The sequence below is a fragment of the Lagopus muta genome, chromosome 5 (genome assembly GCF_023343835.1).
Source record: "Lagopus muta isolate bLagMut1 chromosome 5, bLagMut1 primary, whole genome shotgun sequence".
Classification (NCBI taxonomy): domain Eukaryota; kingdom Metazoa; phylum Chordata; class Aves; order Galliformes; family Phasianidae; genus Lagopus; species Lagopus muta.
In genome coordinates, this window is record NC_064437.1 from 7257851 (window position 1) to 7283162 (window position 25312).

At 41.9% G+C, this 25312-nt stretch overlaps 1 protein-coding gene across 2 annotated transcripts in view; it reads left to right on the plus strand.

Moving 5' to 3' along the window:
- Positions 1 to 25312, plus strand: part of BEND5 (BEN domain containing 5) — an 851759-nt gene that overhangs the window by 761809 nt on the left and 64638 nt on the right. For both annotated transcript variants that reach the window (XM_048944758.1, XM_048944759.1), the window contains exon 11: positions 5538 to 5700. In XM_048944758.1, the coding sequence (XP_048800715.1) occupies positions 5538 to 5700 (163 nt within the window). The remainder of the gene's footprint in view (positions 1 to 5537; positions 5701 to 25312) is intronic.

The window sequence follows — 25312 nt, forward strand, 5'->3', positions numbered from 1 at the left end:
CTTTGAAAAGACAAGTGATCTTTGGGAAAACATTTGTGAGCACGCTAGAACTTAAGTTTTTGAAACCCTATGCACTTTGCTCCTTCTGTCCATGGACACATAAAGAATCAATAGTTCTTCAGTAGATGTGAACAGCTGGTAAAATGTATCTGTTGGATTACAGGAACCCCCTAGACCTTGTTAAATCAGAAACTTATCTTTCTCAATCTATTAGAGATTGTGAGCAGATTTCTGTCTGGTTGATGATTTCTCTCCTAATTCATTTTCTAAGTCATCTTGTACTTTGTATTTTCCTTTCTTGCTGGGTTAGAGAAACGTCTCAAGATTGATCGTAAGTGATGCACAGTCTATAGCCTGGTTCCCATGGTAGGAGCCTGGTAAGGTCTGACTGTGCTAATGCCTCGATCCTTTTTCTCTCTAATGTGTTGAGCAACTTGAGAAGAAAACAAAGATTCATTCTCCAATAGCTCTATATAAGAGAGCAACAGTTTTTGTACCATGTCCCTTTCTCCTGTCATCCATGAAAGGTAGAACTGATGCTGCCATCCATCTCCAGCTTGACACTGAGCCTGAATGGTATTTCAGCCCTCTTTGGCATCTCTTTTTCCACAGATCAGTGGACCCACATTTACTGGATGTGCATCCTATTTTCCCTCTTGTGCAACCCTAGGCTTTCTGATGCTATAGCAGGACAAATGCCCTGTGAAGCCACATAGTCACTGAGCAGAACCACTCAGTGTACACCGGGAAGTCAAAGGACAGACTTGGGTACATTCAGTCTCAGATACAGACTTTTGTTGTTTTTCTTCTTTGTCTTTTGGAGCCCCTCTTGTACTTTGATATGGACATGCAGAAATAGTAAACTGCTTGTCTTTGCAATGTGAATATGGACTGCTCAGGGCATTGATTCTACAGATCCTAGCAGGACAGCAGAGCAGCATTGAGAAACCAAGGATATCCATCAGCCGTATTGCAGCTGCCTAAGCTGTTGAATTCACTGAGGGTCACTGTGGTCGAGTGTCCTTACCAGCCAAGAGACAAGACTGCCCTGGAGATAGGGATTCTAGCACACTGAAGTCTGACCAAAGGCTAAGAATGTTTTGTTTTGTTTTGTTTCGTTTTGTTTTTCCATGGGGACTCCTCCAGTAAGGAATTCACATGCAGATTTTTCCTGTGTTTCCATCCCATGCATCTTTTTTGCCACAGTTGTCCGATTGGTTTACAAATTTCTTTGTTTGCCTGGATGATCGTTGTCATTCCTAGTGGGAAAATCAATCATACAGAAAGGGTTCAGCAGAGCATGGGGAAGAGGGATGAGATCACAGAATCACAGAACGGCCAGGGTTGGAATGGACCTCAAGCATCATGAATCTCCAAGCCCCCTGCCACATGCAGGGCCACCAACCTCCACATTCAATACTAGACCAGGTAGTCTAGAGATCTGGTAGGGAGATCTCTGGTAGAGATCTGGTAGGGAGGCCTGGGAAATCTGTCACAAATACCTAAGATGCAGAGAGTGGCTAGATACACCTCAAGGTTCCCGATTTTGTAAGAACCAGGTGTCATTTTCTGGTGTATTTCTTCTCACCAGAATGTGAGGGAATCTTTCATCCTTCCTCTTCCACTCCTTCAGCAGCGAATTATAATTACTTGGCGCATCTCCTAACCCTGAAGATGGCTAATTTGTGTACTGAATTTTCTCACACAAGCTAGGAGGCAGAGTCCTTCTGTGAGCTTTAATGTATCTGTGTGTTTTAATAATGAATTACTGTTGATTTTGTACAAATATCTCTGTTTAAGAACTTCAAAGTCTTTGGTGTTTTTCTTCCCCAACCCTGCCTCCTCTGATTTTGTGCTTTTTGCTGCTGCTGTTGTTGACACTCCCATGCGATTCAGCCTCAGAGAAATAAATATTTGTTTAGCTGTTCTCCTGCTGTGCCTGCTCAGTGCATTTGCTTAATGATGACTTCAGTTCAGCTTTCCAAGGGTTTTCAGCAATAGATTCTCTCAAAGAGAAACAATAGACTCATTTTCTGACATTGGTACCTACATTCTTTCCCCATCTTGTTGTCCCTTCTTCCCCAGGGTAAAGTTTGATTAAATAAACGTGCAGGCAAATGGCTATTTCCTTGCAATAATAATACATGGATTTTTATCCTCTTTGTTTCAGCATTATCAGTTGCCAAGATCAGGAATCAGTACTTACATATTTTTCCATTCCATTTATCTTGAGTTGAGACAGTAACAGATTGAACTCAAGCAAGTACCTGCTGCCTGACCTTGCCATTACTTGAATTGTCTTGAATCTGGAATTTTCTTATTTTCTTCTAGGACATCAAATCACGTTCTTGCTTGTAACATTGTTCTATAGCCAAGCCCAAACCACTGTTTCAAAATCTGCATGTGTTCATACTTTAGGAAGGGTTACTTTATATTTCACTATCTCAACCCACTTCAGTCAAATCAGAGATATTCCTTTCTACTCGAGACTTTTTTTTTCCCCTGTGGGAACTGCAGCACTACCTGGCAGGGAAATGAACAGATGATTTAATTCATGCCATTGCCACTATTTGAAATAATTCTGCACAGGTGAAACTGGAACTTTTCTTTAAAAAGAAAAGAGAAAATTACAACACCAAAGAGCATTACAAAAAATTCAAACTATGGACAGATTCAAATTTTGTTTTCTCTTCTTGGCCATCTAAAAATCCTCCTTTAAATTACTTAAACCACTTACGATGCACTTCTGAAATATGGCAAGTATAATTTTGCCAATAACTAGATCCAACTTCTGAGCTATTTTCTGCCAGAAAGCAGAAATCACTTCAGAGAAGTAATACATCAGACTCTCTTCATCTATTTCCAGCTGATGAGGTTTCAGCTTATAGCAGAGATTGTTTTTTATTAGACTTTGAGTACACGACCTGGCACTTGTGTAGCTGAGTTTCATCTGACTACTATCACTTTGGTCCTTAAAGTCATCCCACTGCTTTTTTGTATGATATTCAGAGCCTCCTCCATAATGATGATTCATTCCACAGTGTGTCATCAGCAAATTTTGTTGGCATGGTCCTCCTTTACTGTGCCAAGAACTGTGATGAAAATATTATGTAAGATTTATATCAAGAATCATCTCTGAGAAATTCAACCAGTAACCTTTATCTAGTTTGACTGAAATTATGGGAATTACAGCTGGAAAAGGACCTCAAGTCCAAACTGGATCCCAAAGAAAGATGAATTATACTTGGCAGATATTTGTCCAATTTGTTTGTAAATATACTATCTTTATGCTACTCAGTGACAGTAAGTACCTCAGCTTCCAAACGACAGGAGCGTTTTTTGTCCTAATGCCTGCCCTGAATCACTTCTCCAACATTTCCATTGTTTTACTTGTGCTGAGCAGAGAAATAGCCTTAGCTCATTTTTCTTGTGAGTGATGCTCGTGCTCACAAACCACAGTAACTGTGTTCTGACACGTTATCTTATTTTGAGCTGGCTCCACACGCCCAAATTCACCAGCTGATGCTTTAGTACAGTAAATATTTCACCATGGACATTCATCTGAACGTGAAGTTCAATCCACCGAAATTAGTGTGCTTGCATTATGAGGAAATCTCCAGAGTATGATCATCTTCCTTTCTGTTTTTGATCTTAACTCAAGATACAGCTTCCTCCAGTTTCAGGGTCTTGGTCTTTTGAAGGCTTCTATTGCAGGAGGTCAGAAAACTTTCCCTCTTCCAGACTTCCCCAAGTATTTTATTCCATACAACAAATTAACAATTCATTTTCCCATCAGTCCTTAAGAGTGCCTTAGCTTTCTGTCCCACAAGTATTCTGACCATCCTGAAAGATTCTTCCATTGCATTTCCTTCCAAATGGCAATTTGAAGGAAAAAAATAGGATACGTATATAGCAGAATAAATTCAGTGTAACCTTTTTCTGCAGTATTGTGTTACCACTCAGGCAGTATCACATTTAGAAAGTCCTACATATAATGCTAATAAGAAACCCAATTCCATCTTATTCTAATTAACCTGGAAAGCCTTCCTTTTTATAACATGAGAGACTTCAAAACATTCAGAATGCTAATAAGCCTACAGGTATTTCCATTCTTCATATCTTTTGGTATACGCCATTCATCAAGAATTGTTGCTCATTTCAGTGTTAGTGTGCTTCTGTTGGTCTATAGAATTTTAGCATTTTGAATGATTGCATCTCTTGTTTGTTATTTTTTTTATAGACAAGATGAAAAGTCTTATTTTCCCTTGTTTTGATACACGCTAACATTATGTTAATAAGAAAATACACAGGTCTTAAGGCTCAGTCAGAGAACTCTCGGTTGCTCAGATAATTCACCATGGGAACGATGACTGAACTGTAAACTATATGCTGAGGGTCCTTTTTGCTTCTCTCTTCTCTGGCAACTTAAAAGTCTTAAAGCAGGAGATATAAAGGCTTCTTATGCAACCAATGCAAGTTGGATCTATGAAGCATAGGGTTTTTTGTTGGCTTTCTCTCCCCTCAGCAATCATTAGGTTGTGCTTAACCCAAAGTGACTTAGTCTAGTGGTTGTTAGGGTCTGGTAACCAGAATGAAATCAAATTCCATTTTTATGTCTTTGGTAGAACATGCTCTGAGATTTTGATTAACCTAATGGTGAGCTCCACTTTAGTATCCAGATAGAATCATGGAATCACCAAGGTTGGAGAAGACCTCCAAAATAAGCCAGTCCAACAGTCCACCTTCTATGAATATTTCGCCATTCAACCATGTCCCTTTTGTACTGCTGTGCCTTCAAAAGAGAGCTAAAACTTGTTTTTGGAAATACTTGGAATCCTCCCCTTCATCCCCCAAATGAATAGTCATAAAGCTGCATGGTCCTTAAAGTCAGTTCCTCAGTAATAGCACAAAATACAGTGTTTAACACTGTGCTACTAGTGCTGTAAAACAGTGCAGTATATTTTTCCACTGGGAGAGCAACACCCAGTTAACACTTAAGTTAGTGAAGTGGAAATTTCTGTGACCTAATTTAAGAAGCAGTCAAATGTCCTAAGTGAGAAAGTTTCACTAAGATGTAAATACTGATGTATTTCTACTTTGCTTAAAGCTTCCAGGCTGGTGAGAATGGCTGAGGTATAGGAGAATTGCAGTAGAAAGAAGAAACCCAATATCCAAATAGTGTTTATGGCTTAGCATTTGAAATGATGGATCTAAAGTGTTCTTTTTCAGCTCATACATGCAACAGGCTTTCTGTAAGTGTTATCCACAAGGGGAGAAGAAAAGGTAATCTTACTTGTGAACTGAGATTAATTTTGTGAAAGTTTGCAAGGCCTTATTTATAGTTCTGTGAGCCAGAATCGTATTTCCATTAATAGTCTCTCCAGGCCACCACTGGAAAAATATTACAGTCTCAAATAACGTAATTGAGATTTGGCAATGTGAATTTCACTGTTTTCTATTTTAACAGTCTGCTTCCCAACCCTTTCCTTGTTCCACTCATGAACTCCCTTCATGTCTCTGTGTTCTTTCCCTGGCAGTCCAGTACATCCTTCAACCGAGATGCTGTGAAAGCAGGGACAGGCCGGCGTTTTCTTGGTGGGCTGTTAAATGATACGTCCTACTGCTACACCCTGGAAGTCTCATTCTACAGCTACATCGTGGGTGGAACTACTGCTGCTGTCCCTTACACAGAAGAAGCATGTATCCTTTTGAAATCCTGCCTCTTCTTGCAGAGCACGTGAACTGAGCACTTAAGGTAAATACTTCTATCTCAATAAGAGTTTGCTGAGATAGGGACACACAAGTGGAAATGTGAGTCTGCTCCTGATGCTTTAATTTCCCTCATATTGATTCTCCATACTATGGAAATTCAAGAAGAGAAAGGCGCATTAGATCAAATAAACCATTTCCCTCTTGTAGGAGATTGTCTCACACACTTACTATGGAAACAAGTCCTGGAGAGCCTCTGATCCATTCCTTTCCACAATCTTCTATTTCTTTCTTCATTTCTCTCCTTATTCTCTCATTATACCTGCATTTGTATTATTGTTTTAATAGCAAGTTGAAAGTGCATCTTTGGTACTGAGTTAAAATAACTTCTCTGCCTTTGAACTGCTGCCAAAAGGCTCTAAAGCGTTCATTAGGTTCTGCAGCTGCCTCAGGGCCAGATCTTTAATACTGGTTGACAAAGAAATGGAAAGCGAGCTCTACAGATAAAGCTGACAAAGTTGTCCCCATTTTTGAGGACTTGTAGGTGCGATGTCTCACTGTTGAAAAGGCACGTATCCATCTGGCTATCTCACTGTATCCAACAGTTTATAGAATTGTGGTCTTGTGACCTGTTTTTATCTTTCTTTTTTTTTAATGGTCCTCGATCAAATAACCATTGCCTATACTTGAAGCCTGAATATCTTATTTCATTTTGTCATTCTATCTTGGTAGCTTTTGGAAAATAATCGGAATCATTTGCATGGTTGTTTTTTGATTTAGCTTTTGGAATGGAAGGTAAAATCTGGGAGAGGAGACCGAATATGTTAAGGTGAGTTTGAAGTCTTGAGCATTTGGAATACAAAGTCCTTTTTTCCAGTCATTTTGATTATTACGCCTGCATGTTGCCACTGAGGACAAAATTTTCATGTTGGTTCAGATATTTATTTCCTTATTTTGGTATTTTGGCCTTGCAAGACATGTGCCTCATTTTCACTTCTTATTTTCCTCCTCACTTAGCACTCTTTGTACCGACAACTGCTTATTTATCCTCTTATTTATCAAGAATAGCTTTTGCAGCGAGGAGTGGGAAGAGTCCCTATACAAATGTGATCATGATTCCCTTGAGTATGTTTTTCTTGATGACCTGCAGGTCATCCTGGCTTAGTTTCTTTTTCCAGAAGGATTCCAGAAGGCTGTCTACCCATGTCATATGCTTTGCTGTCATTTTGCCCTGGTAGATTTTATTATTGCCTTTTCAATGGGATTCAGGAGGGCTACTTATGACAGCTCTTCCTCAAGTGTGCAGTTTCCTAGTTAAAGAAAGAAAAGGAGCTGCTTGATGCAGACTCTGGTCCTGTCTGCTCTAGCACTTGGATTTATGCATGCTGTATCCTGGCAAGGGAGACGTTTTCATCACACAGAAGTGACTGTAACCAAGAGTAAAACAATTGCAGAACGTTCCCATTTAGCCTAAACAACTCTTCCAAGCTATTTGCAAGTCAGTGATTAATTAATGCTCAGATTTTTTAATGAACCTGAACCAAAGGCACAGCCAGTCAACTCACATTGGCCTCCAAGGACAGGCGTGCTTCTGTTAACTATCTAACTACATGCAGACAGCAAGTCAAGCAAATAAATGAAGAAAATGTAGCAAGCCCAAATACTGTGAACTGGTAGGGAAAGTATTCAGGAAATCTGCCTTCAAAGACTTATCTCTTAGGACTTTTTAAAAATTATTATTTCTTATGATGAACATTCCATAGTGATGTTACTGGTTTGTGAGGTTGTTGGTTTTTTTTTTGGTTTTTTGCTATTGTAGTTGTTCTGATGTTGGGTTGTTTTGGGTTTGTTTTTTGTTGTTGTTGTTGTTGTTTTTGGTTCTTTTTTTGTTTGTTGGTTTGGTTTGTTTTTGTGTTTTTTTTTGTCAGTTTTTGTTTTGTTGTTGTTTTTCATAGAACCTGGATCAGGATGGCTGGAATTGCTCAAATTTCCTCAAAATTACAGGCTGTGATTCAACTTCCACATTAGGCAACTCACAGAATTTATGCAACTCACTGTCTTGAACAGAGACTACAGAGACCATACCCCATATTCAGAAGTGAGCTACACTGGCTCAATGAGAATCTACAAAAATATTCATCTAGCCTAACATTTTTCTAGAGTTGCCTGGTAGAAATAAACCCATCTGACAGGTGAGAAAGCTGAATAAACTGTGAATAGTCTTCTGTTTGCACTGGTGGCATGTAATTCTGCCTGTCAGCCTTTCCTTTACAGCATTCAAGGCAAATAAGATCAAAGTACCACCCCCCTTTCATGACATTGTAGAAGTGTATGTTTTTTTTTTAATTTTTTTTATGTTCTTGGGGGTTAGGAGCTACATTACAACCTCTACATGAGTCTGTATTAGATATGTTTCTATTATAGAAACATAAGATTATGGATAAGATTATGGATAAGATTATGGATAAGATTATGCATTTTGTTCAGACTTGCATGGCTGAAGTTACAGTAATTCTTGAAATAAATGGATGAACAGCTTACCTACAAGAAAATGGGAGACAGACGTTCAATGCAACAGCATTATTTGAATTCTGATGTTGTCAGAATTGTACCTCAAAGATTCAGCATTTAGGGGATTACATCTGGTTTGTTCTATAAAAACAAAGAGCAGAATTCACTTTAAATGAAATCTGTGAGTGAAGGACCTTCCATCAGTCTGTGCAGAGCGTTTATGTCTTGGGATCTCTGTGGTGGGATAACAACATTCTGTGGAGCACTGAATTTCTGTTCTCTTCTAAAATAAAAAGAGCTAATGTGGTTACATGAATGTCTCAGGCATCAATTAGCATTATATCAGTGATATTTGCTGGAGTGCCTCTTGTGCTTTGCACTATGAGAATATTGCATCGGATGTAACTTCCTGAACATCCTGTTATACATTCTTTCAGAGGTTCATATGTACCTGGTGGTGTGCCTAACTGATATGTACCTGGTTTACAAGAAACATTAGGGATATGTTCTATAAGCCTGGCTCCACAGAATATCCTGTGATAGCATGCTGTAGATAACAGTGAATGTGCTGTGTTTCAAAGCCATAATAAGAGGATTGTAAGCTTGTCAGTTTGTTGTGTGGAAGTAAATGGACAGAGGAATGTTTAAAACCCTTCTCACACATACACACATTTGGTGGTAACTGATTAAAAAGGCAGCATAGCAACAGTTTGCTCAGCACAAGGTAAAGAAGCTTTAACATGAGCTGATATGCTTCCATTAAATACCATGTTTTACTAGGTATTTACTGGGCTTATGACACGAGGCATGTAAACTGTTCCATAGCATTCACCCCCAGAAGCTCAACTGCTGGGCTGTCTTAGGTACACAACAGCTTCATAGCTGGGCAGGGAGCAAAGGATAAAAGAGGGGGAGGAAGGATGAATCTGCAGCTGCAGGACTCTGAGCGCTGCTGATAGCACACCCAGAATTGCTTTCCTCAATAGCCACTGATCAGCAGCTGTCACAGCCTGACCTAAGAGTGGCCACTAAAGGAGCCTCGCATCAACAGTTTTCACATCTATTGGGTTCATTTTTTTTAGAGCGTTTGAACTGGATCCCTGCTGCACAGCAGGCATCCCATAAGAGAGCATAAAAGGTTTCACTCCTCCTGAGCCTTGCCAAGAAGTAGCAGACAGAAATGATGGAGGCAAGGCAAGAACTGGTGTGACTGTAGCCTGGTAGCTGTAGGGAGAACAATCAAGATGAGTGGGTGCCACAAATTATCAGTGTGTCCTTGGCTTCATTGTGTATTATTTTTATGGTAAGCTTTCCCTAGATAGGAGAGGTCCCACCCAAAGACAGGTCTTTAATCATCTATTTATATAGATTTACTGTTGGCATCACTTCTGCGTGGAGCAGGAGACTGGAACCCTGTACCAGGGCCTGATGGAATAGTTCTCCTTTGTATGGCTTTTCTAAGTACATCAGTTTACTTCTTTGATGTAGTATCCTCAGTATATAGAAGGGATTCAATGATACTTCTTTTGTTTAAAAGAAACAAAACAAAGCTATGCTTTGGAACTCACATTTGAAGAAGAAATGGACATTATTGCTGTTATCCCATTACAAACAGCTGAGATAAGAGCTTGATACTTTAATGCTGCAGCTGAACAGACTTGTAAAGGTATTTATGACTTGTTTTTGCCATTTCACTGTATATATTGAACTGGAGGCTTTGTATTCATTAAACAGGGTACAGTTGCACTGCTGTACTCCTATGTTTATGGACATAAAAGATGCCTTTGTGGCTACATCTTGTATGCACGCTTGTCAGCACATGTAGAATGACAGCTTGGATTGGTTGGAGTCTCTTGATGTGTCTAACAGGTAATTGAATCTTGGACCATTGAGACAGCTGGGACCCAGTTGGCTTTACTCTTATTCTCCAGGCTACCAGCTTGCTGCTTGACCTCTGGGGACGTCAGAAGTTAAATCCTCTAGAGAAAAGAGTCATTTGCTTATATGCAGATTCTTCTTATAGAGTACTTGGATCTCACTGAGTGCCTGTCCAGCAGAAAAGAAATCTGTATGCAAACAACAATTATAGTAAAATCATCTATAACTTTTAGAGCTTCATCTATCTGCTAGTCCTTTAGGGCAATGTATTTGGCTATTTGTAGCTTTTTTCTTTTTTAGCAGCTGCCTGCCTTGATCCTCGCAGCTGTGTTAGTGCTATCCTTAGAAGATCTTCGTGTGCCAGATTATAGCCCTTGCAGGTTCATTCCCACCCAGTAAAGTCAACACTACTAGCAAAAGCCAGTGAGATATGCAAGGCTATGCTGATAAATCCGAGGGAGCTCCTCAGAGGTTACCCAGCGTGGCTTATGTTTGAACTCGAGTTAGAACTTGTTGCCAAGATGATTTCTAAGTCAGGCGTATAGTCAGAAAAAGTCCTCCAGAGGTCTTCTTCTTTATACTTCTTCTGTTAAGCTCCTAGAAAACAGGCTCCTTTCTGTGTGTTGCAGAAAAGAAAAAAAAAGAAAAAGAAAAAAAAATAGCATTAATCCTGATTCTGCAGAGATTTCCCTAAGAGTGACCTCCTTGCACATCATCAGTATTTGATTCTTTCTCAATGCCATGTTTTCGGCTGTCTTTGAGGAAAGAAAACAAAATCCTCTTTCAAATCCCCAATCTGTGTGAAAGAGTGTCAAGGTTTACAGCCACAATTTCAAATGCTCTTAATATTACTGGAAGCATAGAGTTAAATTATAGAGTTGTAAAGTTACTTTATAGTGATAATGCTGTCAAGCATCAATATCTCTGCCCCAGGGCACCATGGAAACTCAGTTAATGATATAAGAAGCTGATATTTTTCAGGGTTGCAGCTGTTGGCTCGTACCCAGAAGGAATCTGTGTGTTTGTTCATATCAGGTATGTACAGGGGAACCTGATCAAAGAAAATTAAGAAAAGGACAAAGTCTGTTTAATGAAGTGCAGTGTAACCAAATTGAAAAGCATTGTGCGGTTTTGCTGTATTCACACCTCTTTCCTCTGTAGAGTTCGATACAGTGGACAGTGCTGTAGAGAAATAATTTAAGAGGAGGAGTTGGGGGGGTGAGGGAGGGTATGTTTGGATGTAGGTTTGTTTATCTCGTTGCCTGTAGCATTGACTGTATCAATCTATGCAGACACCATCTGGGAGTGTCAGTAAAGGAATGGAAATTAAGGCAAGTGACTACAGTCGGATTAGGAATATCTGTAATTTTTGCAATGGATTTCTGAGCATGTGTATCCCAAAGTGCTTTGATAGCCTCAGATGAGAGAGACTATAAAAGTGCAAAGTGTTACAAAGGTGAGGATTTTTTCTTTTTTTCTTTTAGAGAAAGGTACATTTTTTTCAGTAGTATAGAATATCAGCCATGGAAGGTATCTTCAAAGCATTTCCTGAGGATTTAACCATATTATTCCTGTTTCTTTTTGGCTGGGAGCCAGCCATCAAATTCCACGCATGTGGATGGGAAACAATCTTGCAGGTAGCAGCTGTATTCAGAGTGGTCTTACATACTTGGTCCATTTCTCCCCTCGTCTGGGTGCTCTGCATACCTTCTGTTCAGTAAGCGTTCACATGGCTTTCTGGGGGGAAGGAAGGTGAGCAGGTCAGACTTGAGAGCTCTCAGTGTTTTCAAACCTAGTTGGGAATAGGGACCTTGTAAACATTAGGAGGAGAAGCATCTTACAGAAGCACACATGCAAATAGTGACCCTACTTTCGGCCAGCTGTGTTCTATTCTGTGCTGGCAGAGAATGTGCTCTTTGGCCCAGGTAGGGCTGTATCCAGTGACATGAGAAGTCTGATACATATTAGCCAGCCAAGATGAAGAAGCCCAACTCCAAAAATGATCTTGTGTCTAATTCAGCCTTTGGGGTTTCTCTTGAGAGACTGCATGCTAACTCATGCCAGACTGGCACTGAGGCTTTACTGATTGAAATCCTCCCCAGTGCTTTCCATCTGAGCTATCAATGACTTGTGGTTGCTATAAGACCAGCTAAACTAGTGCACAAATCTCTATAATTCAAAATGTTTTTGTTGGTGGTATAAAAAAATCATTTGCCTGTTAGTAATAAATATTGCTACATTTTTTCACTACTATTTCTTTTACCCATGGGAGAAAATAACTTCATCCAGGCACAAGTGATGCTTTCTCCTAACTGAATGGTTAGGAGGTTGATTTACATAAGGGATTGAAGAGTTGTGGCTAATATAAACAAAAGGAAAGCTCCCTCTAGGCACTGCTATCCCTTTTGGAACTGGATCAAGGTCTTGAACGTTTCTCTTCTGGACTGGCTTTTCTGTAAACTTGTATTTTTCCATTGTCTTATCAGCAACTTTGACAAAACTAAGCATATGGAACTGATAGTGAGGCTCTTGGGTATTCAGAATGCAACACAAATGCTATTAGACATGTAGTTAAAATAATTCTTTGGTAAATGTTAAATTCCTATTAGTAACACTTGCTAAACTTAAGTGCAAAGGAAAGGGCAAGGCTAATCTGAAAGGCAATGGAGAGCAAGGCTTAAAAGATATTAACGATTTGTTGGAAATGTCTGAGGGGAGTGCTTAATATGACTAAAGAGTAACATCTGTGGGTTGAAGATTGAAGTTGGGAGAGGGCTTCCGCCAGTGATGTGCTTTGGAGCTTTCCCAAATGTCAATGGGAATAAGAAAAAGATAATCAAAATGAGGTGTTTTTCAAAAAGCAATAAACAGAAAAAATTGTAATGTCTCTTCGATAGACCTGTGTGCTTTCCTGCCAGCCCGTAGTGGTGGTTGTGTGTCTCCATGTTTGTCATCTTTCCTGCTTCTGGCTGGGTATCTTGCCCTCTGCTGGTCCATCTTGTTTGTGACTTTAGGTCATGACCACTACGCCTTGTTGCAACAGTGCCTCCATGACTTCTTGTTGTCTCATCTGATTTTTCACAAGTGGTGTTTCATTGTTCAGACACACCCAATTTCTGTTTCTTACCCACTGTGTGCTTTCTTTCAGTGAAACTATTGCTTCTTTCTTTTATATTTTTTCCACCTAGAGGCTCAGCAGGGTTTTTTTTTGTTTGTTTGTTTTTTTTTTGTGATTGAAGGGAATTCTAGGGCAGGAGCAGAGGCTATTTTTTACTACTACTTCTTTAGTTCCTCATACCAATTTCCTGAAAGGGAATCAGAGATATGTTTTAGGGAACTCAGCAAAGAAATTAGTGTCTTGCTGTATGTGTATGTCTGTCTCAGTTGCTTGACCAATTGCAACTGAATTTGACAGTGATGAAGGTCTCAGAGATATTACGTTCCTACAAGTTTCATGACAAATAGCTGCCTGAATGAGTACAGAGACCAAAATTAATCTCCCTAGTAGGGACAGCTGCATCTCTATTGTTAGAAACCAGAGGAAGACAGTAGGCATGATAGTCAAGGAAACAGATCCCACATCTCACTGCCTTCATTGCCTGTTATTAATGAGGAAAGACTTCCCTTTGCTTTCCTTTTCTCTACAATTTTTTATCCCTAATATCACTGAAATCCTTAGCAAAGGATATGTCATTGTATCCTGAGAAGCAGATGCCCCTTCTCCATCAAGCTACTGTGAAAGGGGCGAAAAGCCTGGCAGGTAGAGTGCATGGGTGAAATGAATACACATTAAGCCAATGCCACTACATGGTCACCCCAAGCCAACAGCTTTTCTTGCAACCAAGAACCCTGACACTTTGCTCAGGGTTCATATCAGGAAAGTCTGAACGTGCCTCAGTCAGAAAGTAAAGATAACCTGCAGCTTTGAAGTAATATTCAGGAGAGTCACCTTTGTGTTTCTGTAAGAGCAGGAGGAGCTGATTCTCTCATGTCTCATCTCATAACAGAACAGCCCAGAATCAGCTCAGATCCAAATCAGTCCTCTGCTGTGTCTTGTCTCTGACAGAGGCCAAAAGCAGATGCCTGAGAATACAATAATAGAATAAGCAAATAATGATACTTCCCCCGAATATTCTCCCTTTGAGAATTGCTTTGAGCAATTAGTGGTTTGGAATACCAGACCTAGGGATTTTGATTATCATCTGTAGGAACACTCAAATGGATGTCTCCAATGAACCTCTATAAATGTTTAGTATCCACAGCACTCCTTGCCAGGGATTTCCACAGCTTAGCACTGTCTTGTTTGTTTTAAGCCTACTACTTGCAAATGTTATTTTTGTGACTCCTAATTGCTACACCGGAAGTGGCATTGATGCCATCTGCTTTCCCCATGGGGCTCAGTCCTCATTTTCTCATATTTGAAGTCTCCTAGCCAACATAGTTATTCTCTGAGTACTTATCCTATACACTGTGAGTGAAGGAACATTTCTAGATCAAAGTCATTCTTTCATTTCTGGAGTTGATATATTGTCTTAGCACTTTCTTTCCAGGTATCCACAACCACATGAGTTGCTAAGCAATGGAGAATCAACTCCAGTGACTCCAACAGCAGGGTTTGTATTTGCTGTACATTGCGATTATTGCTTGTGCTCAGGATAAAGATAGAAGCACCAACATAAGAGATATGGTTTTCAGGTTCAGAGTACACGCTGCAGTCATTATGTGTCCACTTCCTTATGTCCATCTGTGTGTGTTCTGCTGTACTCTCCCATTTCCTAAACTTGAGAGGGATTCAAAGTCTGTTAAGATAATTTAATTTCTGTTGATCATAGGCTGGAGTTTTGGCAGTCTGGTGAAGAGAGCCCAGGAATCAACTACTGCTGAGGGAATACAGGGCTTTTTAAATTTGCTGTTTTAAAGCAACATCCCAAATACTATATTTTCAGTCATTATGGTTGGTGTGCAACACTCTTTCTCAGCACATCAACTCCTGGATTACATACTCCCACAGTCAGTTTGCATGTATGGTTCTGTCAGACCAGTTATTTCTTTCTCTAAAACCAAGCAACCTTTATTAAACCAGAAGCTGTCATCTGATGCCAAAAAAAAAGACCAAATGATAGGTAACAGCCCATTTATCCTTTCTTTGTTTCCCAGACCCTCCGAATTCCAGCTTGCAGGTTGGCTACTTGAGATCTCTTGTGTAGCAAAGAGGGATCTGCAGGCAGTAGATTGTTGCATGTAGCAAAAGCTCACATTGAACAAGTTTCTGCAGATAGTTGGCTGAAACAGTGTTGGAGGACATGCGTAAAGTGATATTTTTCTTTGGATTTTTCCAAGGTCTGATAAGTGGTTGGTCCTGGTGGCAGAATATGGCTTCAAACTCCTTGTTTTGAACTGTGTAGCAGTAATAACTCACTTTGAGAAGCAGTCTATGATTTTGTTAGTTAGGAGTTGCACATTCTCATATTCTTGCTGTGATATCCATGAGGTATGTGAGGTTGGGCCCTCCTTGGGCCAATAGAGTTATCATCCTAGTGCCCCTTCTTCCTCTCTTAATGATTCCTGTTTGCATCACATCCTTCATGTGTCTGCCAAGTAGAATTTGTTGCATTGACTTTCTTTCCAAAGCCTGCCTAGAAGGGCAGCCTTCCTTCAACCAGGATGCAGAAAGGACCTGTGTCTCCAGAACCATCAATATTTTTCTTGAGATGATAAATGAACTGCCAATAAACTGAGGCAGCTGCCAGATTTCTCTGAGAAACAGATCTTTAGTCCCAGTTTATCCGTGCTTGGTTTATTTATGTGTCTGGAAACTTTGGAGATGCAGAGGACTAGCCACTCTGGGAGAGACACTGAGAATTAGGTGATACAGATAGATGGAATGGGAGTTTATGGACTGGTTCAGATATGTTAGCTGATACTCCGTGCTAGTGTTACCTCAAAGAAAAAAAAGTGGCTTGAGATTCATCATAGGGAACACCACAGAAAAGAAACAAAATTCTCCAAGGCAGACCTAACTTCTCAGACTTGCTGTATCATTCCGTTTGGTTTTTTTTTTCATCTCTTCTGGTCTTTCTTGCCTATGATTCAGGTTTTTTGGTTTCTTTTTTGTTTGTTTGTTTGTTTTTTGTTTTTGCATAATGTCTGAAATTTGTGTTGCTGGCAAGATTTTTTCAAGGAGACAAAATATGTTTGGAGGGTTGTATACCCATGTATGTGCTCCTACAAGTAAGGTCTGTAAGGAGATCAGCCTTGTATTGAAGAAGCCTGGTACAATTGGAAAAAGGCAGTCTTTGACTTTAGGGCACTTTTGATGGGCAACCAGTGTGTGTATGTCATATACACTGACACCACTGAGCTGATTTTTTTAGTGTTAGCCAAAATTGGCAAAGAAACAGTTCTCAGTTTGGGCAAGATTTCTAAAAGTAGGCAGCTGAGCAAAAGAGAGACTCAACTAAGGCCTGTGATGGGGAAAAAAACTGGATGGAGTTTAGATGTTATTATGCACCAGAAGGTCTTGTTGCACTGAGAGACATGGTTTAGTGGGAAATACTGGAGATAGGTGGACAATTGGACTGGATGATCTCAGAGGTCTTTTTCAACCTTCGTGGTTCTGTGATTGTATTTTGGGGGCAGGAGAGGGAGCCCTGCTGTAAAAAGCTCCATCGTAGGGAGAATTTCACTAGGCACATAATCCATTTTACTGGAATAAAAGCAAGAATAGGGACAGGGTATAATATGACGCATTGTAGGTGGGGCAATTAATTGCTATTTCAAAATAGACCTGGCCCCGTGCAGAGTCTGCACGACTCTAGAGCACAGGCTCAAGGTCTTTGCATGGTGAGTGTACCTTCAGCAAGGTCAAGGCAGCACAAGTAAGCGAGGATAAGAGCTCAGGGCCCTCTCTGAAGAGGACTCTGCAGAGGACCAGGAGTCTGGTGCCTCTTTGCACATCACAGTGCAGCCAGATCGGGCTGAAAGAAGTGGTCTCTCCATCCCCAGATCCCTGCCTGGGTCAGCACCAGCAGCACATATTGTGTTGCCTGTAGTTCAAGTGCCCTCTTCTGGCGTGAAACGTTTCGTTCTTCAATGGCACGCGACTGAAGAGAAGGGGACATTTATCTGATGGTTGCTGAAATCAAGAACAAAGCAGGTTTTCTCTTCCTTTTTGTCCACTCTATGTCCTGGCTGGCCTTGGCAAGGAATAGAGGTCAGTGAGAAGCCTCCCTGTCGTACCATCGTGGCTGTGTCACAGCATCTCAGTGAGACAGTGCTATAATGAGGTCTTGTTTGCATGTCTGAGGTCATTAAGAATGCTTATTTTGTTTTGTTTTCTTGCCTTGTCTTTAGTTGGTATAAATCTGGAGATGTGTTGATTTACACCAGCTGAGAATTTGGAATCCTTCTCTTGCTTATGTTTTCTGCTCTCTGCTGTATATAAATCATATATTGTCTATTCTTGACCTGTTGATGTCAATAGTTTTCACTGTGGATCCCTCTGGGATCCCAAGTTGACCTGTATTGATTAGGAGGGAATGCTCCATGATAAAATGTGAAGAGAGGAGGACGTGCAGCTGCTGTCAGAGGAGTTCCTACACTGAGCACTCCGAGGGGAAGGGAAAGTTTGATGCACTTGTTAATGTGAATTCAAGGTTAGCAGTAAACAGCACAGCAACTGCATCTGTCTGTGGAAGGATTTAAACTCAGCCTTTAAAAGGAAAAGGGAGTTTCCTGCTCTGCTTTATTGCATCAGACCGTCAGGGGCCTTTGCATGTGCTGTGGATTTTTCTCTATATTTAAGGAGCATTTCAAGCTATAATTGATTATAGCTGAATTTGTGTTATAAAGTAGGAAACAACAGGTCAGGACATTTACACTATGAAGTCTGAGCCTGATTCTCATTTAGATCCTTTATAGCAGCAGGGTAGTGGCTTTCCCCCCCACCCCCGGTAACAGGCACAGTCTCAGCTATTGAGTACATTGCTGTATTAATAATTCTGTACTTATTGTAGGCTCTCTGAATGCAGATCCTTCACACACAAGCTAGATTGGCATAAGCCAGTTTGAGAATCACATAAACAACTTGCACTGCCCTCCACTGGGTTTGTGAGGAGTGAAAGGAGCTGGAGTCAGGATTGCCAGGTTTTGCAAAGCACCGAGCTGGAAACAGAAATCCAGCTTCTCCTTTCAAGGTGAAAAGGACAGAAGAGATTCTGGAGGTTTTGGTCTGCTTGAGGCTCTCCCTGCTCTATTACATGCACTTTAAAACTGCCATTCGCTGATGTTGCTTCTTCGTGGTCACTTTGCTATTAGGTAGTTAAATGAGATCTCAGGACTGAGGTTCAGGAAATGTGATTTCTAATCATGCAGTTTTATTTTAACTCCATGCCTCTGTTTCTCCCTGTGTTCTCAGTCCTGGGTGCTTAAATGATGTGTGAGCAGAGACAGTCTGTGGCTTTATACAGCACCTGGCACAAAGAAATCCTGCTCTTGGTCAGACCCTCGCATTGTTACCACACTAAAACCAACAGTGCAGGGAGGTAAGGGCACATAACAAGATCTGAGATATGAAACAACCTAAGGGTTCTCAAGCCAAGGCAAGTTGAAATGTTTCAGTTGCTAATGTGAACAGACACCACTGGAAATAACTGGTAGTACTCAAGAATTACCTTATGGCTTTCACAGGGATCATCCTTTGTATGAAAGAAGGATAAAGAGAACATACTTCTCTTCTAACATTTCATTTTAAAGCTACTACTCAGCATGGGAAAATATATACATGAATTTGTGTGCATTAGGTACACACACAGAACTTTTTTCTTTCAATATGTTCCCAAGATTCATGAAGCAAATGAATTATGACAGCCAGAAACTCTCAGGTCTCTTTGTGCTGGGGAGAACCAAACCTGCACTGCTGGGAACAAAGGTGTCCCTCTATCAGTCCTCTGCAGACAGCCCTAGAACTGGAGCAACCCAGAGTAATGGTGCTGAGAAGTTGGTATGATAACAAAGCAAAGCAGAGTATAACAGGATGACAGCGCAAGGCAGCAAAAATAGGTGGCTTTTGTATGACTATAATAGCACCACCTGCTTTCAGAATGTTAGTCATCCCGTAAATGTGTCCATTCCAGCGAATATCCTTGAGGGAGCTGACACAGAAATCCATAGAAACGAGGCACGAATCTGAGCAGAGAAAGGGAAGAAGCACAGGGACTCGCCAGGCTGAAAGCAGCGACTGGTGGGGGGAAGGCGAGCAGCCTGAAATGTGTGCTTGTGTGTGGGTGTGTATGGGGTAGCTGAGGAGAAGTACGTATGCTTCTCAGAGGGAAGAATTTGCTTCCTTCCCATCACACCTCAGCCCCTGCTGCTTTCTTTGATTTTCCTCTAGTGGGGTCAATCTAGACTCTCAGTGATGATAAACAGCCTGGTATTGCAGGGTGACACGCACAGTGACATGGGAATATGGAGAGAAAGAGAAGAACCTAAAAGGACAGAGTTTGTGTGATATATTTATGTCTCACGTGTGCTGTGCAGTGCAGGCACCTTGAGAACCTCATCCCAGCAGTCCTGCTGCAGCCTGGTGGGGAGAATGCCAAACTCCCAGTCTTGCTGATAGAAACAGCTCACCCAGAGACACATCCTTTTCCTGATGAGCTGTGTTTGCATTGATCCTGGTAGGAGGTTTATATCCTGTTTGATCAGGGCATTTGGGGACTTTCTGTTTGGTCTGTATGGAGGGTTTTGGCTTTTGGAATAGCTGTGTTCAGCTGTGAGCTCAGTTACTGACTCTGCCAGGCCTTGGGCAAGTCACGCAGTCTTCCTCTTGCATCTCACGATTAGCAGGCTTTCAGCTTTGTGATCATAGCAGGTTTTTTTAACATTGCATCTGTGTGTGCAACTTCCTGAACTTTGCCAAAGCAAACTGAGAGCAGAAGTGATGTTGTGCTGACATGCACGGTGCACCAGGAGGGCTGTGCCTTCAACTCCAGCGCACAGGATGCTGCTAACAGAGTAGCACATTGTCGTTCTCTGCCGGACCCATGTAAGGAAGGAAAAAAGGTACGTTTTGCCAGAGGGATTCCTGACCACTTACTCATTACGAGGCATCTGAATTCTGTTTGTGGCTCTGTGAAGAGCTCACAGACTTGGTACTTTGCTCTGCCTGTCCTTTCCTCCGGCAGCCCTCTTGAATGAAAACACAGGACAGGAGGAGGAATGACGTTGTCTAGACAATGACACAGGGCTAGGACACAGTCTGGTGAGATAAAAGGAGAAGGGAACAGGCACACAGAGCAAAGTGATTTGCCTAAATCTGCACAACCAGATCTCCTGACTCCTTCACTCTCCCTCCTGTGGCTTCTCTTTAGGAGATGAAGTTGATTGATTGAAATTGCCCTTTTTACTGATTACCATTTTAATAATCTGCCCAGTAATGTCAGAAATCCAGCATGAGAGATGTTTTTTTTTGGTGCAATCTGTTTGTCACTTGCATTTCTCTCAGGTAGGAGCCAAAATCGGACCGGTTGTGTTCTCTTTTTATTTGTATTTGGGTTTGTGTTCTTGTCATCCAGGGATAACACAGTGTTACTACTGCAGATGCATTCTCACATGATGGGGGAATATTCTTATTTCAAAGAAGTGAAAATTAAAAACAAAAACACCTCCCCTCCCCAAAAAATTTACCTGCAAAAAGAAACCTTGAACTCTTAGGTCTTGGGAAGATCTCTTTGTGTATCCATGCACACTTCATCTCCTTGGCAATGGCCATCTTGTGTAACATGCCTGCTTTTTCAGTGTGGGATGGAAACTACTGTTGTCTTCTTTGCTAATTCTATTTCCTTGCAAACACCTTCACCTGTTTCAGTCACTTCTTATGCCTTTTTTGACTGCAAAATCTCTGGGGAAAAGACAGCCTTTAGTGCTGATGTGGAGCTTTTGTCTTGTAGTCTTCCCTGACCACCCCCTTCTTTCAGGTTTTAAATAGGTGAATAATAACCCAGCTCCATGCCCTGGGGTTCCGATTCTTGGTGGGTTTTCCCACATGCTGTCAGGCTGCAAATAAACAATACTTGCAAGAAAAAGGGACTGAAACCATCTTGGCTCCTTCCACTGAGAGCCAAATGGTACAGTGGCTGCAATGCAAGAAGAAAGAATATTCCTTGCTCCCCACTCATTTGGCTGACAGCATAATCATTCAGAGTAATAAATCTTCACTAGAAACTGATGGAAATGCATGTGGAATGAGAGTGCTATCAGAGGAGAAGCTGTGAGGGTGCCTCTGCCTTTGTGAAAGAGAAAAAGGGCCACAAGCTCTCCTTGCCTTTCATTCTTTTCATCGGGTCCAAAATGGCTTCCAGTGGCCATGCCCATCTGACAGCTCAGCCCCATCCTCCTGCCCCTCACCTGTGGCCTCCGTGCCCACAAGTGTGGGGCTGAGGAGCAGGGGTTGTGTGCTGGCCCTGTAGTGGCCTTAATGCGCACCTGAGCAGCCTGAAGAGGGGCCAGGAATAAAAAGGAGAGATCTGGAGCAGCGAGCTGCCTGCTGTGCTTGCTCCTTAACCCTTCAGGAGCAAGCGCTTCCCACAGCCTCATGAGCAAACAAGGACAAAAAAAAAAAAGCAAGCTCGGAGCTGAAACATTTTATTTCCCCTACTGGGCCTGCCAATTAACCCTGTCAGGAGTTAGAAAACCACACTGGGCGCATCAACAGAAAATGAGCTGAGGAGGGAGAGTGTTTGAGGAAGGCGGTGCAGAGACCTAATCAGCTCCCTGTCTCTCGGAAGAGCTGAGCTGTGGCACAGGGACAGCAGGAGTGAGTTTGCAAACGCCGTGCTTCAGAAACCACTGCAGGGTAAAACAGCCCGAGAAGGCCAGATCCTGGTGGGAGTCTGTCTCCAAGCTGTCTGTATGTCCCTTTGCAAATGCCACCGCCCCTGCTCCAACCCCTGGTTGCTGTATTGTCTATGGTGAATTCATGATGGGCTTGGTGCTTTGGAGAAGGCTGGAGAGGAGAAGGAGACAGCCAAGATCTCTCCTTGGGGTACAGGTCTGATGAGGAGTGGCTGAGGGAACTGGGATTGTTCAGACTGGAGAAAAGGAGGCTCAGGGACGACCTTATCTCTCTACAAAGCCCTGGAAGGAGGTGAGGTGGGGGTCCGCTTTCCTCCTAGGTAACTGTGATAAGATAAGAGGTAATTGCCTCAAATAGCATAAGGGGAGGTTCAGGTTTCTTTGCCAAGAGTGGTTGGGCATTGGCGCAGGCTGTCCATTGAGGTGGTGGAGTCACCGTCCCTGGAAGTGTTCAAGAACCATGGAGATATGGCACTTAGGGACACGGTTTAGTGAGCGATATTGTTGGTAGGTGGATGACTGGACTGGATGGATGATCTTAGAGGTCTTTTCCAACCTGAGTGATTCTATGATTCTCTCTGGGGCTCTGCCTGTCTGGGACTCATCCTCCCATTGACTGGCTTTAGCACTTGGTTCTGCATATGTTTTCTGTGGCATTACATGAGCTGATTGCCTTTTCCTTTGCTCCAGACAGTGGAAATTTTGAGTTGGGCTAAAAACAGGAGCAGCTGGATGGATCGGACGGAGCATGGTGCACACAGGATGTATTTTGGATGTTTCCTTTTAACAAGCATGAAGAGGCAGTGAACAGAGCAGGGTCTTGTGCTCAGTGTCACGCAAGGGATGGTTTGGTCTGTTTGCTGTGAGGATGGTGGAAAACTTAGCATACATCAGTTTGGCACCTTGGGTACAACTTCCTCCTCCCTGGCCTCCCACTGTACCACTCGTATGTCTCTGGTCCCCAGTCTTTGCACTGCTTTTCTGGTTCCTCTCAGATGCTGGTGGGCTGTGAGGGCTGGCACACAATGCTTGCCCTGCCTTGGCAGAAGAATAATAGCACAGAAGAATAGCACTAATGGGAAAAGCAGGCCTGTTTTAAAGTTGAGCTGTACAGAGTTAATATTCTGATTCTCAGGCCATGAAATCAATCTTCCAGGTGAATTTGTGATCTTTTAAATTCATTTTGGGTACGATGCACATCTCAAATGGAACTGGCTGCAGATTTTGACGTCAGTAAATGCTTTCTTCCCTTCAAAAGAGCACAGCCTGGATTTCATCTTGTTTTTACACCTTCACTTCTCCTTGTAAGGCTCATTGTCACCACCAGGTCTGGTGTCATCCAACTGCGGCAGCGAGACCAACACTCTGTGCTGCAGAAAATCCCAGAGCACAACACTCAGCAGCTGCCAAAGCTTTCTGCTGGCACCTGCTCAAGGCAAGAGAGAGAGAAATATCACTTTGTCTGCCTCCCTTCATTGCTGCCCACCAGGAAACCAGTACAGACAGCACTTTGCTCATTTGCTTGAGAGACGTGCAGGTTAGATGAGCAAGGCAGACACCTTCAGCGTTTTTAGCCTTTTGTATAATCCATGTTCCCTTTGTCCCCTCCCACTTTTCCTTGTAGCGCTTCTGCTGCCCCATCTCACCACTAAGAAACCAACAGGGAATAGCATTTTGCTGTGCTTTTCTCCTGTGTTTTCCCACCTGCCTTTAAATTGTGTGAGTCTAATTGTTTTGGGCACTAGAGCTGATGATGGTTGCCTTTGGGCAAGCAGTGAAGGGATACTTTTAGCAAGGAAGCTTTGAGGAAGATCAAGTATTTCTGACGGTTGTGGGGATGAGTTTCCTCTCACCTCCTTCCTCCCCCTGCTTTGATTCCCTTCTGACTCATGGGTAGCTGCTGACTTCCTGTCTCTCTGTGTAAATTGGTTGGTAATAAATGTATTAAATCCCTTCCTCATGGAAGAAACCCTGCAAGTCATGAATGTCAGCTTCTTGTCAACTGTCTTCCCTTACACCTGCTGGCTCTCGTGTCATTCTGTCATTGCTTGCCCCATGTTCTCCCTTGATCCGCAAGCTAAAGCATGTTTCCGAGGTCTGCTTCTGTCGTCTGTTCTCTTAAATGCTGACGACCTTGTACCATTCTTGATATTTGGCAGCAAGGAGTTCCATAGGTGATCAGTGTATACAGGGAATCCAGTGTGCTGAGCAAGGCCTCCACATGAGATCAGGGCTTGCCTGGTCTGGTCCTTCTGGGGCAACGCTGGGCACTTGGGCAAAGCTTCTGCTTAACTGAAAACTCACAAAACTGAATGAAAATGGGAGAGGTATTGCTTCATCATCCCAAAACAGCTTTGAAATGTACAGATATCATATGAAGAAATATTTTGTTAGACATATATTGAGTTATATTAAGTAAAAGATGCTTTCCCCACAGGAAAAGTGGTAGAGATGGTATTGAAATGGGGAATAAGCATCCTCATCCACTGCAGAGAATGTAGCTGCATTGGGCAGCTAGTGTGCAGCAGAAAATTTAGGCAACAAACCTACCCAAACTTGTTTTCATGTCCTGCCAGCATGAGATGAACAAAAACATGACATAAGGAATTTGATTCAATAGATGAGTGAACAAGGTAAAAAAAAAAATTAAAAAAAAAATTCTTCTTGGTGTTATTTGTAGCACGGACCATAATAGATGGAGGTTATTTCTATTTCAAAATCAGTGTTCTTTAGAGACAGGCCAGTTTATTAGGAGAGGCTGGAATTGTTAAAAACACATTTTCTATGCATCAGAATAGTTCATATGAGGCTCAAGACTTGACTGGTCTGACCTCAGGCAAGGCTATGCACTTTGATAAAGCTTTTAGTGACGATTGAGTTTGACTGAATAGTACTAAAACTGAAGCAAACTGGGAGACATAAGGCAGAGAACACTGAAGCATCCACCCAGTTTTTGCAATCAGGTCATCAAGGACTTCCTGTTCCAGAGGCAGCATCAGGTCATCATTTTTAATAGCCACTGATCTACTTGTCATTCTCAATTCAATATCTAAATGTTACTTACAGCATTGACTCAGTGTCACAGGAACCTGCAAAGAACACAAAAATGCAAGAAGATACAATATCTTGAAAGGAAATAAGGAGATTTTTTTTCTAAGCTTGTTCTACAGAGGAGGCAAGAAATTAATTTACAAGCAGTGAACAGAGCACTTTTTCTTGAGCAGTCAAGACTTGACTTTGTATGGAAGCTGAACACAGGAGGGTAGACCCACTGTGCTTCCTCCAGTCCCACACTGGTAATGTAGCACTGCCTCCCATCTCCTGATTCAGAATGCTGTGGGATGAATGGAGCTGATGCAGA